At 41.9% G+C, this 22890-nt stretch overlaps 1 protein-coding gene across 1 annotated transcript in view; it reads left to right on the top strand.

Annotated features, from left to right (window-relative positions):
- adgrb2 (adhesion G protein-coupled receptor B2) overlaps positions 1–22890 on the top strand; it is a gene marked incomplete at its 5' end in the record, with an annotated part of 277462 nt that overhangs the window by 126009 nt on the left and 128563 nt on the right. Inside the window, 6 exons of the mRNA XM_080441985.1 lie at positions 2945–3051; positions 5249–5443; positions 6498–6566; positions 7706–7814; positions 9428–9574; positions 22152–22239. Of these exons, the coding sequence (XP_080298111.1) occupies positions 2945–3051; positions 5249–5443; positions 6498–6566; positions 7706–7814; positions 9428–9574; positions 22152–22239 (715 nt within the window). The remainder of the gene's footprint in view (positions 1–2944; positions 3052–5248; positions 5444–6497; positions 6567–7705; positions 7815–9427; positions 9575–22151; positions 22240–22890) is intronic.

The raw sequence follows: 22890 nt of genomic DNA, 5'->3' as shown, positions 1-22890 counted from the left end.
ATATAGCTGCTCCATTGATAATGAATGGAGGGCTTTGTGGCTTTTGTGGGATCATAAAACGTTTTTAAAAGCTCACATCTAAATTAGCTTTATAGTTGTGTAGTCAGTTTAGCGCCACAGCGAGCTAGAAATGCAGGGATTGGGGGGGGGGGGGGCATATTAAAGGACCAGCTGGAGAACATTGCTCCTGGCTACGTGAGACAGTGTTTGGAATGGTCTGATGCTCCTAGGCTACATCGTTCTAAACAGGGTTGATTGCAAACATATGTGTTCTGATTGAAAACCTGCTGCTTAATATTATGTCTCCCTTTGCAGATAATAATACACTACTACTACTAATAATAATAATAATAATAATGCATTTATGTTTTATGATGCACTTTCCATTCAGACATATCTCAGAAAGCTATGAGAAACGTGAAAATCAAACTAAAATGTTCAAATCAGATATTGTGTATTGCCTATTATCTATGCATCCATAAATAATGGAGCCCTCACGGTAGCTCAGCCAGACACACACTTGTACACGTTCCAATCACATGAGGCTATGTGATTCTAATGGTTCAATCAATGTGGTCTGTTTAACCCTTTAAGACCGAGAAGAACACATCTGTGTCACTTTAGATTTCTTTGGCTATTCAAAAATAGCAGATATACAAGCTCATAGCGCGGCACCGAGTGCCGCGCTATGAGCTTGTAGATCTGCTATTTTTGAAAAATCGTGAAAAAAATATTTTTAGATAAAAATAAAAAATAAACTGTTAGGATTTAGAAAACATTTTTAAGAATCGCCTCAGGTCTTCATGGGTTAAGCAGACCGACATTCACAATTACATGCTCAACAACATGTCGGCTCATCATTGATCAAACTCCCTGCACCTCCCCAGCATCCTGTAGTAGCATTTAGGTTTCTCTATGTCAGCATGTCATTCAATGCAGGTTCATTATGTGTTGTATCATGGTCTTTTAATTTGTTTTTTTCCACTCTTTTTCTCACGTCTATATTAATCCCTTAAGACCGGGAACGCATCTGTGTCATTTTAAGATTTATTTGGATATTAAAAAAATAGAAGATATACAAGCTCGGCACCGCGCTATGAACTTGTAGATATACATACAAATACATAATCTAAAAATGTTTTCTAAATCCTAACAGTACAGTGTGTTGCTATATCCCCCAGAAGCACAGAAAGGAGTTGAAAATGTTCGCTTTAAAACATATATATATATTATATTCAAAGATTTGCACAAATTTTCCACTACAAGCTCATAGTGCGGCACCCGCACTATGAGCTTATTATCTGCTATTTTTTAATAGCCAAAGAAATCTTAAAATGACACAGATTCGTTCCCATTCTTAACGAATTAAATGCAATAACTCTATCTTATGCTTTGCTTCAGGGGGGGTCTGTGATCTCAGTCTGTGTCGTGCTTGCACAGATCATACGGTAGTGTCACAGGTGCAGAGCCACGTGCCGCCAAATACAATACGATATCATTGCAAATAAATGGTTTTCATCTTGATAAGAGCGTCTGACTGAACACCCATCCATCAAAACAGCACTTTGTCCTTTGTTGCGTGACTGTATCGCTCACACCGAAAGTTATTTTCAGTGAACAACAACAGTCAGTATCGCAGAGGTATATTTGTGGCATAACCCATAAATGTATAGAATGGACATTTCCATTTCCGTGTCCGTGTCAAACACGGAGCAGCAAGTAATCAATCCACTGAAGCCGCCTTGTGACAATTTGTTTTAAACATGGGGATGTGTTGGTTATTGCGTCCGTTGCAATAAATGTCACTGGGGGCTACAGCAAAGTAGGTGGCTGTGAACATGGAAGTAGAGTGCTTATCTATACTTTTATATACTGTCACTGTCGGGTGGAAACCTTGTAGGCTATGTCCAAAAGCGATCCGATGTAGCTATTATTTAGTCACAAGCTCTTGTTAATACTTTTCATTGGTTCAATATTAACCCACAGACAGACTTAACCACTGTCACTTTAAAGGACGACTTCACCCATTTTCAACCTTTCTTCATATAATAGGTCCTCACTAATACTCATGATAAAATGGTACAATTCTTTTCTACTCGGTCTGTGTCTCAGAGGAGGGCTGTGGACAGTTCAGAAACCCGTCTACCAGTGACATCATCGTTAGGCAGAATTTTTTTTTCTAACAAGATTTCAATTATTTTTATTTAGATTTTCATTAACGCGAGAACAATGGCTTCTATTATTGCATTGCAACTTTCCAGGAATAGAAAGCCTGCAGTTTCTATTAGCTTGAATTCCCCATCGATGATGTCACTGGTAGACGGGTTTCTGAACTGTCCACAGCCCTCTTCTGAGACACAGACTGAGTAGAAAAAAATGGTACAGTTTTATCACGAGCATTAGTGAGGACCTATTATATGAAGCAAGGTTGAAAATGGGTGAAGTCGTCCTTTAACTTTAAAGGGATAGTTCACCCCCGAAATGACTTTTTTCCTATCGATTAGTCACCCCATGGAGACTTGAATTCATGGATATTTCTTAGTTTTTGTCGCATTCCTAAGCCAATAATTTGATGACCAGTGGACCGGTAGTAGGCAGCAGTTCCGGTAGGAGACACAAAGGAGACTCTTTGTGTCTCCTACCGGAACCGCTTTCAGTCATTAATTATTGGAATGTGACAAAAACAAAAAAATATTTAAGTATCCCTTAAAAGTATCCCTTTAACATGATCGTGATCGTGACACGTTGTGAGCTTGTAGATTGGCTAATTCTGCGACTTTTGTGTGACACTGTGGTATGATGAAGTAGGGCATTAATTTACAAAAAAAACATACAACGTTGAAATACAGATATACAAGGTTTCTGCCTGACAGCACTGATACATACATATATATGGCCATAACACTCTCTCTCTCTCCTTCTCTCTCTCTCTCTCTCTCTGCAGGATCTGCTAGTCGTCGTTGTTTGCTGGACAATAATGGAGTTGCTTTCTGGGGTCCTCCGAGCTTCGCCAGATGCGTCTCACTTGAATTTAGATATTTACATTTATCTGTAAGTTCCACACTCTTGAAATGTAAACACTTCAGTCTGCTCCTCGGTGCTAAAAAAACAAATGTGAGCTTCCCCCGGCACCTGAGAGAATAATGTATTTGATCTTAATCGAGGCGAGGTTTATAGCGAGGACAAAAATATATTGTTCTCCCTCTTAATCAGTGCATTTGAGCTGATTATGCTCCTCCTCGACTCCTTCCTTAAGCAGATCTCTCTCTCATTAGTGAGAGATTGTTTGTTTACTTGTACTGAAACAGACATCTCTGCCCATGTCTTGCTTACTTACCCATTAACCCATTCAATCCGGGAACACATCTGGGTCATTTTAGATTTCTTTTGGCTATTCAGTGCCGCGCTATGAGCTTGTATATCTGCTATTTTTGACAAATCTTGAAAATTTGTGCGAATCTTCGAATATATATATTTTTAAAGCGAACATTTGTAACCCAAATCTTTGCTTCTGGGGGTCCCTGGAACAACATATTTTACAAATGTTCGCTTTAATAAATATATATTAAAAGATTTGCACAAAATTGTCACGATTTTTCAAAAATAGCAGATCTACAAGCTTATAACAAGCTATTTTTGAATAGCCAAAGAAATTTAAAAATTACACAGATGTGTTCCTGGTCTTAACGGATTAAGCGTCTTTCTACCCTTAAACTTTCCTCAAAGAAAGACACTGGTCTCCTCTAATTACCTCGTCCACGGCTTTGCATTGCGGATTATTGATTAACACGGTCTCGGTCAGCTGGTATTTTCATTTCTTTTTTATTTTCCTGGCTGTTTGAGCACTTAGATTACCATCTCATCTCCACGGTGGTGATGACGGTGAGAGATTCCGGGGGGTCAGGGTCTTATGCGTGACTTGGAGATGATAGCACATCAGCAATCAACGCCATCGGCTCGCATGCTGACCTTTCATTAGCATCGGGAGTCAATAACTCATTTTCTGTGATTACCGTTATCCACCGCATCTCTCTCTCTCTCTCTCTCTCTCTCTCTCTCTCTCTCTCTCTCTCTCTCTGTCAGAGTCCCACTTTACCCTCACCTGTTTTAAAATACTGTCTTGTTTTGCTGTGCACACCACTTCATATGTACCACTTGGCAAAGCAAACGCCTTATAAATAGTTTGTTTGTGTATTACCATGTATTATCGTTCATAAATACATTTATACAGTATGGGGTCACAAAAATAACAAGCTAAAACACCTTATACACACACAGTATATTCAAGAGGTATGCACATTGCACATAGACCCCCTCTCCTCCCGATTTACAAGCGATGTGTTGCATCGTAATGCATTGTGAGTTTACAGTATACCTATATATCGTCGCTGTCGGGCAGAATCCATCTCCATATTTCAGTTATTTTCTTTTCGAAAATGGTCCACTTGAGCTGTATGTGGGTAAAGCGATGATAATATAAGGACACATTCAAGTATCTGACAATGTATAAAGTCACCGTATCAACTTTGATGAGGCAGTATTGTGTTGGTCTAGAAACATTTTCATTTCCTGAAGAGTTAGTATTTTGGACATGGCTGTTTTCTACCCAGAGACAGCAGAGATATGGTCCTTAGCGATATTATATATGGTTCAATGGCTTTTCAGGGACACAGACTATATAGACTTGGGCCCTATCTTGCCGTGCCCCTTATTATGCCTAAAGCATTTTTGGGTATTTTGAAAAACATTTTAACACAGTTCAAAGAGCCGATCTACAAGCTCACAACGTGCCGATGTAGATCGGCTATTTTCACTATTTTAACCCATTAAGACCGGGAACGCATCTGTGTCATTTTAGATTTCTTTGGCTATTCAAAAATAGCAGATATACAAGCTCATAGACCGGCACCGAGTGCCGCGCTATGAGCTTGTATATCTGCTATTTTTGAAAAATCTTGTTTTTTTTTTTTTTTTTTATCAAAAAACTGTTAGGATTTAGAAAAAAAAATTATAATCGGCCTCAGGTCTTAATGGGTTAAAATGTTTTTCAAAATAGTAAAAAATGTCTAAAAGGCTTAGACATGGCGTATGGCAGTGCAAGATAGGGCCCCAAGGATAAATCCAGTTTTAGGCAATTAGTTACTACTGTATATGCTACAATTTATGTGATGAAGCCACCAACATCCACAACATGAAGTTCTCGCTCGCTCACTCACTCTCTCTCTCCCTCTCTCTCTGCATCTGGTAGCTGCGAGAGCATCTCGCGAAGGGTCAGAGGACCCTAGCAGGGGAGGGCATGTCTCAGATCGTACGGAGTCTCCTGGAGCTCTTGCAGAGGAGGAGCTACTACAGCGGCGATCTTCTCTTCTCCACGGAGATTCTGCGAAATGTGACGGACACCTTCAGAAGAGCAACCTACATCCCAGCTCCCGACGACGTGCAGGTACAGTTGGGGGCGCATGAACCTGAGGCCGTGGGCAAGCACAAAAGCACGGATATATCGATGCTATGGCTGAGACATGAAAGTATTGCTGCTCAGTGCTCCCAAATGCCACTTTGAGTGCACCAGACTCTTCCACGGACCCAGGTATACATTTGGGAGCAGCAATTGTGGTGTGCAGATTTTTTTTCTTATACTGTTTTTTGATCCAGCATCCAGCCTAATATGTGACTGGTCTGTTTTTGTCTGGGAGACAGTCATCTCGCTGGCGCCCATTCTTCTTTTTTTTTGCAAAAATTAGTTAATAGCCCAGTTAGACTCTTCACATACTAGAGTATGTCTGACATAAATGTCAGAGCTTAAATCGACATGTAAATATGAAATAAATGCATTAACATGTAGCTAAGATATAAGGTTATGGCTATCAACCTCTAAGTGTTTTCTCTACTTAAGAGTTATAACTTGACTTCAGTTCCATAAGCTGTAGTTTCAAAACTATTCACTCATCACTCATCATTATTAACCAATATATCATTATTTTGCTATGATTCCCTGCTTTCATATGACATGAGAAAATGAAAAAATGCTAGATGACTGTCTCCCAGTCAAATTTGGTCACATGTCTGGGACGTGCGTGTCTACTTCTCTCTCATCCTGAGACATGAAAGCATACAAGTACACACAGACATACAGTAGACACACACACACACACACACACACACATACACACACACACACACACACACACACACACTACATACATACATACATACATACACACACACACACACACACACACACACACACACACACACACACACACACACACACACACACACACACACACACACACACACACACACACACACACACACACGTACGTGACCAGGGATGTGAGAGACACGTTTGTAAAGAATGTCATGGCTGCCACAGTGTGTTCAATGGTTTCTACCACCGCTAATCTTGTGACACTTTCAGGTCCAGTAGTATTATTGAACGTACCAGCCTGCTGCCAAGCACTCATTGTACCATGTGTCTCCATCTGGTCTCTCCTCAGAAATATTTCCAGGTAGTCAGCCATATGTTGGACATTGAAAATCTGGAGAAGTGGGAGGACGCTCACCAAGTAAGTCTTTCTTCAAGGCTTGTAGTGTATTTTGTGTGTGTGTGTTTGTGTGTGCATGCTTCTGTGTGTATCGTGTACTACTAGTGTGGTGCATGCGTGACTGTTACGCTCCAATGGGTGTGATGGAGTAGTCTTTAAGTCATAAACATGCATCTGTTTGAAATACATAATACCTACCTATAAATCTAAACAAAATGTTAAATACAGGACACTGTGTGTGTGTGTGTGTGTGTGTGTGTGTGTGTGTGTGTGTGTGTGTGTGTGTGTGTGCGTGTGCGTGCGTGTGTGAATGACCCAGCTTCATACCCTAGGGGTAACATGCATTTGCTTGCCATCTGGACACAATAAACAACAACGTGAACGATGCTCACCACACCTTGTTGCATTATGAGAGACCGGCTAATGCCATGCGACAAATATTAACATTTCACTGATGTGACGCGATGGGGTCCATCAAACACTGTCTGAACACTGAACGTGATCATGTCGACTGCATGATTGACTTTTCATTTCTCTCTTCTCTCTCCAGTGTTGATTTTGACAGCAAATTTTGATTTAGTTTTAGTCATAGTCTTTTGAATAAAATTCCATTTAGTTTTAGTCATATTTTAGTCATCTGAAATGTTTTACTGTTAGTCTAGTTTTAGTCGACTAAATATCATAAGATTATAGTCGACTAAATCTACAGTTGATTTAGTCGACTAAAATCATCAAGGCGGTGCCTTGATGGCGTCGTAATGGCAGATTTTACACTTGGTTGCATGCTGAAAATAGCCGATCTACAAGCCCACTGCGACGCGTTGTGAGCTTGTAGATCTGCTATTTTCAGAGCGCAACACCGGAGCGCAACCAAGCATAAAATTACTTTTCTTTTCTTCTGGATCTCTTCTCCCTCCCTGACATTTTAGTCTAGTTTTTATTTGTTGACAAAATTGTCAGTATATTTAGTCTTAGTCGTCATAGTTTAGTTTTTATTTCGTTTTTATCCAGTTCTCATCAGTGAAAAAAGGTAGTCGACGAACATTTTTTCGTCATAGTTTTAGTCGACGAAATCAACACCGTCTCTCTCTCACTCCCCCTTTCCTCCCTCACTCTCTCCCTCCCTCTCTCCCTCCACCCTCGCCCCGTCGTTCCCATAGGTCTCTCCCGGAGCAGCCTTGCTGATGAGGATACTGGAGGATTTTATCCACCTCATCGGAGAGGCTCAGAAGCCGTTCCAGAGTTTCCTGGTGGTTACAAACAACCTCAGTACGTGTCACTCACTCCTCTCCTCTTCCCACGCACTGAAAAGGTGTCCCTACAAGGGTATAGGACAGGATGCAGTGTTAGAGAGCGGATAGAATGTCCCTGCACTGCCAGCAGCGTTTAATGACATGTTATTCTGGAGTTCTCCCAACTCAGACGCAGGCAAAGCCTGATTTATACTTTGTCGTACGACTGTGTCGCGTGCAGTGGTGTAAAGTAACTAAGTACATTTACTCAAGTACAATTTTGAGGTATTTTTACTTCAGTACTTTTACTTCTACTCCACTATATCTCAGAGGCAAGTATTGTACTTTTACTCCACTGCAATTATTTAAAAACTTCTAGTTACGAGTTAAAAACATACATTAACCAATTCAGCCCTATATACATTTCGGCCATTTGAAAATAGCCGATCTACAAGCTCACAATGCGTTGCAATGCGACGCATTGTGAGCTTGTAGATCGGCTATTTTCAAACGATTTGTATACCATTTATACATTAGAAAACTTGTGAAATGGGACATTCTGCATAATGAGTACTTTCTACTTTTGGTGCTTTAAGTACATTTTGACACCAATACTTTTGTACTTTTACTCAAGTACATTTTTAATTCCGGATTCAGAGTGTTTCTACATTGCAGTATTGATACTTTTACTTAATTAAAGAATGTGAGTACTTTTTCCACCACTGCCCCGCACCGAACATTGCCGATCTACAAGCTCACAGCGTGTCACGAGCCGGGGACACCATCGTACTCCAGAGTGGTAATTAGGCATTAGTATTACGGCCTGCCATAAAGAGCCCCCGATGGGGGTACGTTCTGCCACCTCAGACACTTGATAGAATCTGTCAGATGTAATTAAATCACTTAACTATTCATTAACGTGATGCTTGTCATTTTTGAAAGTTTTAACCCATTAAGAACTGGGACGCATCTGTGTCATTTTAAGATTTGAGCTAAAAAAGCATTATTTTACACTTTGGCTATTGAAAAATAGCAGATATACAAGCTCATAGCGCGGCACAGAGTGCCGCGGTACGAGCTTGTAGATCTGCTATTTTTGAAAAATCGTGATTTTTTTTGCAAATCTTTGAATATATATTTTTAAAGCGAACATTTGTAACTCCAATCTTTGCTTCTGGGGGATCCCTGGAACAAAATATTTTGAGATGGGGGTCCACGGCCAAATACATATACATTTTGGGGTCCTTGAAATTAAAAAGTTTGAAAACCACTGACATAGCAACATACGTTTTTTCAAAAAACTGTTAGGATTTAGAAGACATTTTGTAGAATCGGAACCTCAGGCCTTAATTGGTTAATCATGAGGAAGCTAATTTGGGGATAGGCTGTATTTTTTGGACAGTCACTTTGAACCATCCTTGTCGATTTACTTCTTTTTTTGGTAACGGCTTGCAACCTCAAACATTTTGGCAGTACACCTCATCCCTGGCACCAACACACCAACACTTATCCGCCATGTCGGCCCCTCAATCAGATCAAACTGTTGTTTGTTTTTGTTTTCAACGCGCCATATCTTCGACCAATGTTCTTTGCTCAGCCACTATTTACGGTCGGTTCTTTAGCTGTCGCGCTATCTCTTTGTTTGTCTAGTGATAACCATCCAACGTGAGCCGGTGTCTGCGGTCTCCAGCGATATCAACTTCCCCATGAAGGGCCGGCGAGGGATGAAGGACTGGGCGAGGACAGCGGAGGACAAGCTCTGCATCCCTAAAGAGGTCTTCACCGCCCCCACGGAAGGTATGTCCACATGCCTGCCTTAGACTTAAACCAGGGGTGGTTTTTTTTATGTTCTTTGATAGATGCCATGTCTCTCTGGGGGGACAATGATGTTTTCACACGCATTTGACTTTTAAGGTTTTCTATATAGTGTTTGCTAGTAGTGCTTTCTTTTACGTGTGTGTGTGTGTGTGTGTGTGTGTGTGTGTGTGTGTGTGTGTGTGTGTGTGTGTGTGTGTGTGTGTGTGTGTGTGTGTGTGTGTGTGTGTGTGTGTGTGTGTGTGTGTGTGTGTGTGTGTGTGTGTGTGTGTGTGTGCGCGCCAGTGGCGGAACAAATCAAAGCCGGGCCGGGAGGCACAGTGATCAGGCCCCCCCTGCGCACCCACGCGCGCGCACGAAAAATTGTGCGGGTTTGCGGCGGTTTCGGTCACTTTTTGGGGGGCTTTTTGTCACTTTATTTCGGTTTTAGGGGTAGGGTTAGGTTATGGTTATGTTGTTTAATTCTTATTTTTGCCTGATTTTACCGATTTATTATCTGACGGCCCGGGCCCTCCTGGGTCGCGGGCCGGGAGGCGGCCGCCTCCCTGGCCTCCCCGGACGCTCCGCCCCTGGTGTGCGCGCAAGTCAGTCAGTGCCGAACTTGGACTCTGCCAGTAGGCCACAGAAGTACCCACTCATGTTTTATACTTGAAATATTGGCTCTAACTTAAATTTTAAAATGGAAGTCAATGAGAATGTGATCACAGAAGACCTTTGCCAAATGTTTAATCATACATCATAGATATGCCATAGATACTGACATCAGAGATGACTGATGTCTGTGACAGGCTGTTCACAGTCTGAGATCCACATGATTAGATTGTTTTCAATATGGACTTGATTCATGTCACATGTTTTCAGCCTCACACATATTTCCTTCGAGAGCACTTCTCTATCACATACGGTATAGCCATTCTAGAGCCATAGGCATTTCTTTTAAATGCCTTTCTCTTCCCCCTCTCTGTGTTTCTTATCTTATTCCTTTGTATTTAATTATATCTGGTTACTTTTCATCAGTGGTGGAAAAAAGTACTCAAATTGTTTACTTAAGTAAAAGTACCAATACTGCAATATAGAAATACTCTGTTACAAGTAAAAGTCCAGAATTAAAAATGTACTTGAGTAAAAGTACAAAAGTATTGGCATCAAAATGTACTTAAAGTACCAAAAGTAAAATTTGTATGTTTCATAATATAATAATTTAGATCTGAAAAGTAACTTGTAACTAAAGTTGTCAAATGATTGTAGTGCAAAAGCAAAAGTACAATATTTGCCTCTGAGATGTGGTGGAGTAGAAGTAAAAGTACTGAAAACTGGAAATACTCCAGTAAAGTAAAAATACCTCAAAATTGTTCTTAAGTACAGTACCTGAGTAAATGTACTTAGTTACTTTACACCACTGCTTTTCATCCCACCATACCAGCGGTAGCCATACACACACCGTGTCTCATCTCACACAGTCATCGCTCCGTCCCACTCAGCATCCTCTTCATCCAAGGTCACCGCATGTATAGGAAGGCCTGTTTGTTGCACTGAGAGAGCATATCCCTGACACAGTGTGCAAGACCAGACCAAAATGCTAGAGGGCTTCTCAAGTGGAGGCATTATTCTTCCATATGTGAAAAAAAAATCTTTCAGACACGGAAGTCGGTCTGAAATATGTTGCTTTTAGCGACTCTGGGAAGTTAACCGCTGCTAGAGGTACACTGCTTTATGTTTATGCTGCCTTGCCGTCAAGAGCAGTCAAGAATCAGATAAAGGGATTGTTTCAAGAGGAACTAAAAGATGGCGAAAATTACTTATTTTCTATCAATTACACACCCCATGAAGCCTTGATTTCATGGATTTATTTTTGTTTTTGTGGCATTCCTAAAACAATGATTTGATGACCGTGTGTATTTCCGGTAGGAGACACAAATAATCTACTTTGTGTCTCCTACCAGATACATTAGCCGGTAGGAGACGGGAATCAAATTATTAGCTTAAGAATGCGACAAAAACTAAAAATAATCCATGGATTCAAGGCTTCATAGGGTGTGCAATTGATAGAAAATAAGTACTTTTTTGGGGTGAACTCCTCCTTTAAATCATTGGTTCTCAAACTGGGGTCCGGGGACCCCCAGGGGTCCTTGGGGGGGTACCAGGGGGGTCCCCAGCAAAATGTGTTAATATAGCGTCAAAATCATTCTAACCTTTTATACTTTGGCTATTAAAAAATAGCAGATATACAAGCTCATAGCGCGGCACCGAGTGCCACGCTATGAGCTTGTAGATCTGCTATTTTAGAAAAATCGTGAAAACGTGTGCAAACCTGAACCTGAATATATATATTTTTCATGCGAACATTTTTAACTCAAATCTATGCTTCTGGGGGTCCCTGGAACAAAATATTTGAGATGGGGGTCGGCGGCCAAATGCATATCATTTTGGGGGTCTTTGGCAAGAAAACGTTTGAGAACCACTGGTTTAAATGGTTACGATAAAAGCCTTGAAACGAAAACGCAACGAGTAACGGCTACAAAGACAAACAGAGGTACGAAGAAGAGCAAAGAGAAAGTGGCTTACATGAGATAAGAGTATCACTGTGGCAGAGGCCACTGCCAAAGCAAAGGTTGGTGGCCGACAGGAAATTAAGCTAGCTGACTTCCTGTCTCGCTCCCCATCCTCTGGTCCCAATTAATGTTCAAAAAGGCTTCAGACGGGGAAGGTGGGGCCGTGTCTGACCCAATGTCAAGACGTAACATCCTGTCACCTCATATCACCTTACCAAAAAGCATAGTTGAACCATAAGTTCCTTCCTTCTCCACCTCTTCTCAACTTATCGCCCTCCACAGGCGTAGGCGGGGAAGGAGGGAGTGCCGTGGGCGGACGTAGGCCCTACGAAAGGTGCAAAAAGTCAGACTTAAAAGGCAGTTCATATAAATCATGCAGCTACTACTTAAAGAGCATAACATGAGCTCTCATAATCTTCAAATAGTACAATTCACCTACTGTAGATGTCAGAGCTGAAATTAGCCTGTAAATATATTTAAAATAATGCATAAATCCGTTTTTGGGGACTGAGACTCACTCATACAATCGTGCTGTAACCTCACAAGACCGAGCCTTCTTCTTATGCCATGTCAAATCCAAATAAAAATAAAGTAACACGTTTTTAATAAGAAAGATTCCTCTACGGGTACGTAAAAAAATAATAATACAGGAAGTGAAGATTTTGCATACATGTTTTTAAATACATCACATTTATTTAGTTGTGCATAGGAGATGTAGCATTATGCCAGTGCGATGACAGTTAACTGTCAAGGAGATTTATTGTGGACATATTGTATGTTTGGATGAGTGAAATTCAACATCATTTTTTTCCATTATATATCTCTCCGAGTTATGTAGGGACAATCATAACGGAACTGCAACAATAGTCTATCTCTTCCATTGTGACATCGGCCAGCCACTGAGATGCCTGCCTCTCTCCACACACAAAAGGGTGATTTTTTTTTCTCACCTTCAGTGATGAACCTATTCACATGAGTTCTGGGATAGGAGTCTGGCTGGAGACTCCTGAAGACAAAGCGTCTTTTGTTACATTTGATTACTATGCTTATTCTAAAACAATAGGGAGAGCAGCTGCTCATGTTTTAAAGCTTCAGGCTGATTAAGGAAGGATTGTTGTCCATCTATTGAGCTAAAATAAGCAATAGAATCCCTCCCAGCTTGTGCTTGGTGTAAAATCACCTGTTGCGTCACCTGTTTGACGTGATGGCACTCCCCTTTCGTGTCTGTTTTTCAACGTTCCCAGTAGTCCCGCTCAGTGGAATGTGGAAGTGCCGTTCTTTCTCCCAACGCATAATAGGTTGATGCGTCCAGCAAAACGTTTAAAACAAAGCAGAAGCGGACTTGAGCCCCGTGAGGCCCCCCCCCCCCCCCCGAGCAAGGCAATAGTTAAGCTAAGGGCCGTGCTGAGTAGTGCGACGTCTGTTTCTTTTTTATTGGCCCCACAACAGCTCCGATATGTGTTTTAATGAAAAATTATTAACAATTGCATGATTCAAATGGAACATTGGTGGAACAAATCCACCCTTATTAATATGTTGGTTAAAGGAGAATACCGGACAAATTAAGTGTTGTCTTTGATGTCTCGTTACTCACCGACCGACGTGAAAAGTGGCGTTCTTTATTTCCATTCTGACAACGGAGGGGGTTTAATAAATGACGACACGGGAATCTATGGAAAAAAAGAACGCCACTTTTCACGTCGGTCGGTGCATATCACATTTTCCCAAAGGTAGATAAAGGACATTTATTTAAAACTTTGAAGCCTGATTTAACAGGACTTAGATTTTCAGGAAATCATACTTCAATAAGCATCTAAGCAAGTGATCTCATTTTGTAGCACTGAGCCTCTACTTTCATTTATTTCATTTTTTTAAGTGAAACTTTTCAGTGATACACCATTACTGCATTTGGCCACAATTATGTAAAACTTAAAATGAGTCAACTACTAGGGTCTTATTCAGAAATCTACCTGCTGGTAGATATATTTTAGAACTGTTACAATGCTGGTGGATGCCAAAGAGGAGGAGAGGCTGATTTCAAAGCAAGATTTTGACAAAAGTATATTATTTATGAGTGTGTACTCTGTGGAAATGGCTTTTTATTATTCCCCCCCTCTAGTTGCAGTAGTGGTGAGATTTGAATTGTTCTATGGCTTAAAGCCACACTGGCTACGGTACGTTAGCGGTCAGAGCTGGATGGCGTCTAAAGTTAGTCCTCATAATGGGGTGAAGAGAACGGCTAAAAAGAATACCGAAGCAGTGAACTGAATTGTCCAAAAATATCGAACAGCTGTTGGCAAAGTCAAGGAGACAGGTGGTTCAACAGTTCGTTTGCAAGTTCTTCACCACGTTGTTAGCTGTCACGTTTTTTGCTTGGATGTAAACGTCTTGCCAGCTCCACCTTCCATGATTTTCTGTTTAAAAAAAAAAGAAAAAGTGCTTCCATCCCCTGGTTTTAAAATCACAACGCTTTGAACACAACGCTCCAGCTGTCTGCAGCCATCCGACCTTACCAGAAACTGTGCATGAATAGCTCAACAAGTCCATGAACTTTCATGCACCAGTTTCACAGTGTGACAGCCGTGAGCCCTTGTGTACTTGTCTGGAATGCACATCAAAGTCTGTGATTGCGGACATTGACATTGGGTCACTCTGTGCTCGGAATAAGAAGGTCCACTTTTTGGGGGGGAAAAACCCCATTCCTTCTAGTCGGCTGGTTGCACATCTGTTCTCATTCTTTGCCTCCCACAGTGTCTTGTTTTGTAGCTGAATGCCTTCTCTTTCAGAGCTCTTGTATTGGGATGTGAATTAATTCGAAAAATGCACTGTTAAGATGCCGTTATTGATGTAATAATGCTATTATGAGGATACTATTATTTCCCTTATTGTGACATTTTTAACTAAAGACGACGGCGAATGAGTCTGAGTTGGAAGCAACCGTTTTAAATCAAGCGATCGCTGGGGAATCATTCCTGAAACGGAGCCATGCAGAGTCAAAGTGGGACATGTTCCCAGTTATGCCATTGTTAATTATCTCTATTATTTCCCTAATGTACATGTGCATAGTGTTCATAGTTGTACCCAGATGGATTCGACTCTAATAGACCTATTATACACAATATCGAATTTGTCATGTTCGCACTGGTAAAATGACGGGTTTGTGACCAAAACCAAGCACCTTATTTGGCTTCTGTAGCAGTTTGCCTGCCACATGTCACCTCAGTGGCTTTGCTGGGGCTTCTCCGACACACAGGTACATGGTACAAACAGTGTTGTATTGGTGAATCTATCTCTGGTGGGACGCTATTTTTAAGACGTCACATGCACGTTGCTTAACACCTACACTACAGGTCACACAATGGGCAATTGATATGCATCTAGGCTCATTCCTATGGTAATGTACGCCGGTGTGACACCCGGCAGTCGGCAGCCTTTGTAAACTTTGTTGAGGTGCGAACTTAAAGGGATATTTCACTTTCAAAAAAACTTTTGGTCATTTTATTGTCTACTCAGGCCTTTGTGAGCCCCCCAGACAGTTTATAAGTTGCTTGATTCATTATTTAGATATTTGATATTCATTTGATCAGACACGCCCCCTTCCTATACAAACCCATTGTAACTTCAAACTCCATTTTAACCATGTTAGATTCATCAAAAACACCCGTCCTTTGTTCTGGTGACTCATCCTGCCCTCCTAATGCGTGAGGGGACCGTGGTTTTCCGATTAAATGTTTTATTTATTTTATTTATATTTTTTATTGTATTTTATTTTTTCCATTTTCCCCAAAAAATATTAAAAATAAATGAAAAAAGTAATTGAAAAAACACGGCCCCCTCACGCATTAGGAGGGCAGGATGAGTCACCAGAACCAAGGACGGGTGTTTTTGATGAATCTAACATGGTTAAAATGAAGTTTGAAGTTACAATGGGTTTGTATAGGAAGGGGGCGTGTCTGATAAAATGAATATCAAATATCTAAATGCTGAATCAAGCAACTTAAAAACTGTCTGCAAGCCTGAGTAGACGATAAAATGACCAAAAGTTTTTTTGAAAGTGAAATATCCCTTTAAGGGTTGTTTTTAATTGATGCATGTGCGTGCTCCTCCACAACAGACTGGTGGGACGGCGTGTTACCGCGTCCCATGACCAATGCATCCCTTGGGTACAAACACGTTTATTGAAGATTGGGCAAGATAGAGCAAATGGAAACATGCTGTCATGATAGAGGTCACTGAGTGTGTACAGGAATGGCTGATTTATCATGTGTGCATCGATTAGATCGATACGCAACAGCCGTGCAGTGACCACCAACAGGACATATCCCTATACACCAAACTCAAGCTTATAGGAGAATCCCCCAATCCCCAAGCAAAACGGAAACAATCTAATCGTGTGGATTTCGGACCTCACGTGGCTAGCCTGTGACGTCAGTCCCATATGATGTCAGTCGTCTATGACATACCTATGACATAATGACTCCAAATTTGGGTCAGATTAGAGCCCCATTAGCCTCGGAAACCCATGCTTTTTTTTTTGTTACCAAAGAAAAAAAGCCTGGGGGAGCCATGCAGGAACGATGGTCTTAGGACCTTGTTATCTCCTAACCAATCAGAGTGCAGAGGGGCGTCGCTCTAAATTTGGTGACGTCAGCGTGCTCCGTGCACAGGCCGGGGGGGGGGAGGGGAGGGGAGGCGGGGACATAGATTGGTGAAGCAATAGGAAGCCCCGCACGAATCCGGGCGGCTGTGTTTGGATCCGCCCTTCAAGACCATCGATTGAGCTCGTTGCCTCAGGCTAGAGCCCCATTGACTTCCATTATAAAACTAAACATTTGTGAAAGATATGAATGGAGATGAGAGTCAACCCCACCCAGTGGTGGAAAAAGCACTCACATTTTTTTACTTGAGTAAAGGTATCAATACTGCAATGTAGAAATACTGCAATGTAGAAAGTACTCATAAGTTTTCAAATGTATAAAATGTATAAAAATCTTTGGAAAATAGCAGATCTACAAGCTCACAATGCGTCGCGATGCGACGCATTGTGAGCTTGTAGATCTGCTATTTTCAAATGGCCGAAATGTATACAGGGCTGAAGTGGGTAATGTATGTTTTGTAATAATAATCTAAATCTACAAATCAACTACAGTAGTAACTAAACTAACTAAAGTCAACCAACTAAAGTAAAAGTATTGGAAATTGGATATACTCAAGTAAACTACAAATACATCAAATGTGTACTTAAGTAAATGTACTTCCATTTCCACCACTGCCCCCACCCTCCACCTCTGTTTTTGGAGACTGGTTTTGGAGCGTGTCGCTGGTGAGGGGCCGCTGCAGAAAGTGCTTGGATGGGGGCTGGGAGAAGGCTCAGCTGCTGGGGGGACGTGGTGGCGACTCCTTGGCCATGTCGCTATAGCCACAGGAGGTTGGTTGGTCGGGTGGGTGGTTGCGGGCACCACTGTTGACTTCAGCCATTACCGGGGGAAAAAGCAGGGAGTCTGGGCATTGGGGCCTTTGTGCTGTGACCCCTCTCCAAGGACGCTGCTGGTCCCCCAGACTCCTTGGGCTGGTATTATGGCTATGACTGCTGGGACTGTAGTGTGTCCTTTGTTGCTGCTCTGCTCTCTGCCATGGGTTATTTGCTGGGGGTCCTCTGAGGACGCTGCTGCAGCACTCCCTGTGCTTTTTTTCTTTCTTTCTGGGAAGCCCTTCTGTGTCCCCTTCCAGTGTTGCCAGATTCTGTGAGAGAAACAAGCAACCAGGTCTAGGAAAACCAGCACTAAAAGAAGCGACTATGGGCCACATGAGCACTTTAACATATACATCAGCTATTTGAAAATAGCAGATCTACAAGCTCACAACGCGTCGCATCGCGACGCGTTGTGAGCTTGTAGATCTGCTATTTTCAAATACAATCTTGCGGGGAAATTATAATAAGCAGATCTGGTGGCAACCCTGGTCCCTTCCCAGGTTGTCAGGTCCCCCGTTCAGGTTGCCAGGGTGGCAGTCTGCCCGCCACACACTTCAGTGGCTTTGCTGGGGCTCCTCCCAGCAGACACTGAGACACGGGGAGATGGTAGAAACACTCGTGTGTGTGTGTGATGGTACTTTTACAAGCCAGAGCAGATGGAAACATGCTGTTCTGCACAGGAGGCTCTCTCCTGAGTGTGTGTGTGTGGGGACGGCTGGTTGATCCTGTTGTGCATCGATTAGTCACCACCACCAACACCACAGCTTCAGTCACTGTAGTGTGTAAACGCTGGCCCGGCCTAGCTAGTCAAAATGCACACGCACACACACACACACACACACACACACACACACACACACACACACACACACACACACACACACACACACCTGTGATCCTGTCGTCTCCTCCCATCGCCATTCACAAGCGGAGCGTCACTATATAAACCGAACCTCAAGTCACAGTGAGTGTGCAGTCAAATACTGAGTGTACATTTTCCCCTCAGAGTCAAATAACTCTCAGAGTTATATTAAACACATTTGGTACGGCCATTTGCTCACTGCACTGCGTTCAGCCAGTTCAACAGCCCCGCGCAAATGCAATAAATTTAGTTGTAAGTATGCTGCCAGTTTAACCACATGAACCCCCAGCATCCCTATTCTGGGAATGTCATATAGAGGCGCAAACTTTCGCCCACAGGCGTCACGCTGCAATGCGTTGCTTTTGGATTGGCTTTTTTTCTGCTAAGAGATGTGGTGTCGAGGGAAAGAAAGAGGCGACCAAGTTTAGACCCTGGGGGGGACCCCAGTCATTGAAGTATATAGGATTCAAGTTGTTAAGATGCTGAGTAAGTAACTTCCCACACTCCCGGCCAAGTGAGGGTCACTCCGTGTAGAAGAAGACACTTAATAGTTCCACTAACACACCCCGTTCTTATTGGCAGTCTGGAGGTTATGGCCTTCAAGTTGATTGCCATCTCCTTGTTTGGCTCATTTAACATGTAATGAAAGCCTGTATGAGAAGGACAGCTTAGACGTGAGCGCGCACACGCACGCGCGCGCGCGCGCACACACACACACACACACACACACACACACACACACACACACACACACACACACACACACACACACACACACACACACACACACACACACACACACACACACACACACACACACACACACAGAGACGATTGATGGCCTCATGATGTGCTTCACTGAGCAGAGGCAGCGATTGTTTCTCTATTCTCTCGGTGACAAACTCTTCCTCTCTGTCTCCCTTATGCCTAATTTATGCTCTGTCGTGCGTTGGTCGAGTCCAGTGTCAGAAATAGCCGGTGTGTAAGAGTATAAATTAGGCAATATACTCACACATACACGCAGGAATTCACTGGCAATGTTACCTTTGCTTAACTTGTAAAACATATGAGCTATATCTCTTTGACATTCATCTTTAATATGGAAAACAGGATACAGCTACAATAGAAATCCCAAATGCAATACTATGACTTTGCAGTCTGCGCATAATCGTTTCTTAACTCTTTTATTGCCAAAAACGGGAATTCCCGTCCGATGGCTCTATGGCTATCATGGCCACGGACGGAAATGACAAAATTATTATTATTATTTTTTTTTTTTTTTTTTTTTTTTTTATATAATTCTTTTTTTTTTTTGTCTTGTTTTTTTTTTTATCTCAAAGGAACTAGGAGATAACGCTGCTCCATTCACTTCAATGTTAAAAAACAAACGGAGGAAAAATGCACCTTTTTCGTGGCACTGGGACGACACAGTCTGAAATAAGTGTGGCAATGAAAGAGTTAAACTCTTGTAAACTGTTGTAGGTCATCGATAAACTCAACAGGAAAATAATGAAGCAGGGAAACAATGGCTGCATTGCGTATTGTAGCAGTATGTGGAATGCGGCTGTTAATTTCAAATTAAAGTGCTAATGTATGGTTCCCTGCTTCCTCAGACCCCGCCTCTTTCTGACAAATGACGGATTTAAAGCTCATGGCTGTTGACTGGTGATTTTCCATTTAGCTGGCTTACATCTGACCACCAATCATGTCGATGTTTTAACAAGTGTGGGGTGACCAAAACTCTGTTCGTGGAAAATTAAAGTTTTGTGATTGAGTGGTTTTGCGGTATTAATCAGGCCCACATAATGACTTTTTGGTGGGTTGGTGGTGCGCGGGAGAGTGGGCCCTCCAGTCCTCTAACTGATTTACCATTCGCCCACAATACAGTGGCTTTCTCATTTGCATGCCTCTACAGATGGCGTTCAATTAGGATCCATCACACTCTGTGTTACTGCCGTTTGAAGTGTTTTTCCATTTCTTTTTTTGTGACTCCTTACAGTCTCACTTTTCTATTCTTATTTTTTGTTGTTTCTTTCCCTTTCTTTCCTTTTCTTTCCTTTTCTTTCCTTTTTATTCCCTTTTCTTTTATTTCATTTACTTTTCTCTTCTCTTCTTTTCTCTCTTATTTTCTCGCTATTAGATCTTAGTCATTGCATGGGTGCAGTGAGATTTGTGGATGAGTCACCCACTCTCCCCACACCCCCTCCCCGCCGCCTTGCTTTTCTGCTCCTTTTCTCAATCTAAAAAAGGGTAAAGGGAACGGCACTGAGAGCCGTCTCCCTGCATGAACTCTCTCTCTCTCTCTCTCTCTCCACCCCTCCGTCCCCTCTCTCTCTCCCAGACGGAGTGACATTTTACAGGGGCATCACCTCTCACTGGGAAGCCCTGCTCTTTTAGTGGGTGTGAGAAAGAGGGGAGCGACAGGAGTGAAAAATGAGGGAGTCACAGAGGAGGGCTGTCGATGAACGGGGTGAAAAAGTCAAAAAGTGAGAGAGACAACGAAACAGAGGATGAGAGAGATGAGAGGCTGCTAAGGCCTGGATGGAGGGGGCTGGTGGGCAGTTTAAAAGTAAATAACATGGAGAGAGAAGGAGGGATGGGGGGGGTCTTGAGATTGCAGGCATTTCAGGTCAAATACAAATAAACAAAGAAATGAGAAGCGCCCGCAGTGTCAATGATACCATCCAGTTTCATTTTGTTAGTCGATGTCGGTAATATCTTGGTTTCAAAAGTGGGACATGGTTTTCAGCTGTATCAGGCTGTGCAGCTAATTCAAGATGATATCAGGTCAGTCACACCAGTGCCGGTGTCCCATGGGGACACGGATGAAATCAGCTTTATCTGAAACTACTAAAGGTGTGTGAAGGGAGAAAGACGTTGGTGGTTTGTTATGTGACCTGGGAGAGGTTAGAAATCAGACCCATTTCATGTTTTTATTGTCCGTTATATGATAACGTGATGAGACATATATTATTTTGTAAAATATCCATAACTTTCAAGAGTTGCGTTTTGGTCGTTTAGTGTTTTTTTTTGTGGCAACGTTGATTTCTAGGGCTTGGAAGAGGAGATAAAGGGTCTATTGTGGTCATTAATGTTTTGTTCACCATTGCGACTGTGAATTTGGTTTCTTATAAGCCTAAGCAGAAATAAATACAAATCAATCAATCATGTGTGAAACAGGACTTGCATCCAACTCACTTGGCAGTATATTATAATCACTTTGACCTTAATAATCTTACAGTCAAGCACAACAATGGGACTTTTCATTGATGGCAAATAGGTTGATTGTTTTGCTTCAGCTTGTGATTGATTCATTTCATATACTGTATCCTATCAAGCCAGGTTGAACATTGAAGCATTTCAATTTCAGCAACACTGCTTTCATCTATGATATCATTTAGATGCCTCAACAGAGTTTAATTTATTTATAAAATGGTGTATTTGTTTAAAAGTCAAGTTGTGGATTTTGCCTTTCAAATCCACACTCGCTACTTTGACACGTCTTTTCACTGCAAGACGTGAATTTAATCCCATAGACTCTCAAGCCGCCTTTATTATCTGATGGAACTTTTGTAAACTAACAACTTGTGGAATTCGTCAAGTTTTCAGCTCTTGGGTGTGTCCAGGTTGTGCTGTTGGATCTAATGGGCTGGTGTATCTTCTGTGTTTCAGAAACAGAAGCAGAGTCTGAAGCTACAATTTACTATGTCATCGGAGCCATTCTATACAGGACACTGGGAGTCATCTTGCCTGCACCAGTGTGAGTACTTACTACTTCCCTCATGACAATGCATGTACTCTTCCTCCCTAAAAGGGAGACAATATCCTCTGTTATTTTGTCTCCCTTTTATTCTCTCATTTTTCATTTTTCGTTCTAACAGACCTTGTCCCTGTGCTATTTTATCACTCCCATATTGCCTCTACCTCATTACAACTCCTAATTCCCCCTTTGTCCTCATGCCTATCTTCGTCGCCTTTCTTCCTCTCACCTTTTTTTTCTCTCTCGCACACCCTCAGCCCAATTTTCTTCTTTTGTCAGCCAACAGCCTCGCATGTCCAAAAAAGTACGATCTTTTTCCTGCAACTTTGAACTGTACTTTATTTAGTTTATTTTTTTTATACACACCTACAATATTATGCATACTAGTGGGTGTGAATGTGTATATGAATGAATAAAGGAGATTTTTCCTCCCCTAAAGAATAAATATATATGTTCTCATGTACTGTAACAGCGATATTGTTGTTTGGTCTTAGCCTTGACCCTGTAATCCAGGTCAATGCTTTTGCCGCTGGCTGAGAGTGTCTCTCTGTTCTGCCGGGTCCTCCCCTACACTCAGCTGAGTGAAGTCCAAAGCTCTCTGATTTATGGGCTGACTTTGGCTTTCCTTCTCTGTCTCATTACTCAAAAATA

The sequence above is a fragment of the Gymnoscopelus braueri genome (assembly GCF_963280865.1).
Source record: "Gymnoscopelus braueri genome assembly, chromosome: 11".
In the NCBI taxonomy this organism is placed as follows: Eukaryota; Metazoa; Chordata; class Actinopteri; order Myctophiformes; family Myctophidae; genus Gymnoscopelus; species Gymnoscopelus braueri.
The sequence above is the reverse complement of the archived record's forward strand: the minus strand, read 5'-3'. Positions and strand labels throughout refer to the sequence as shown.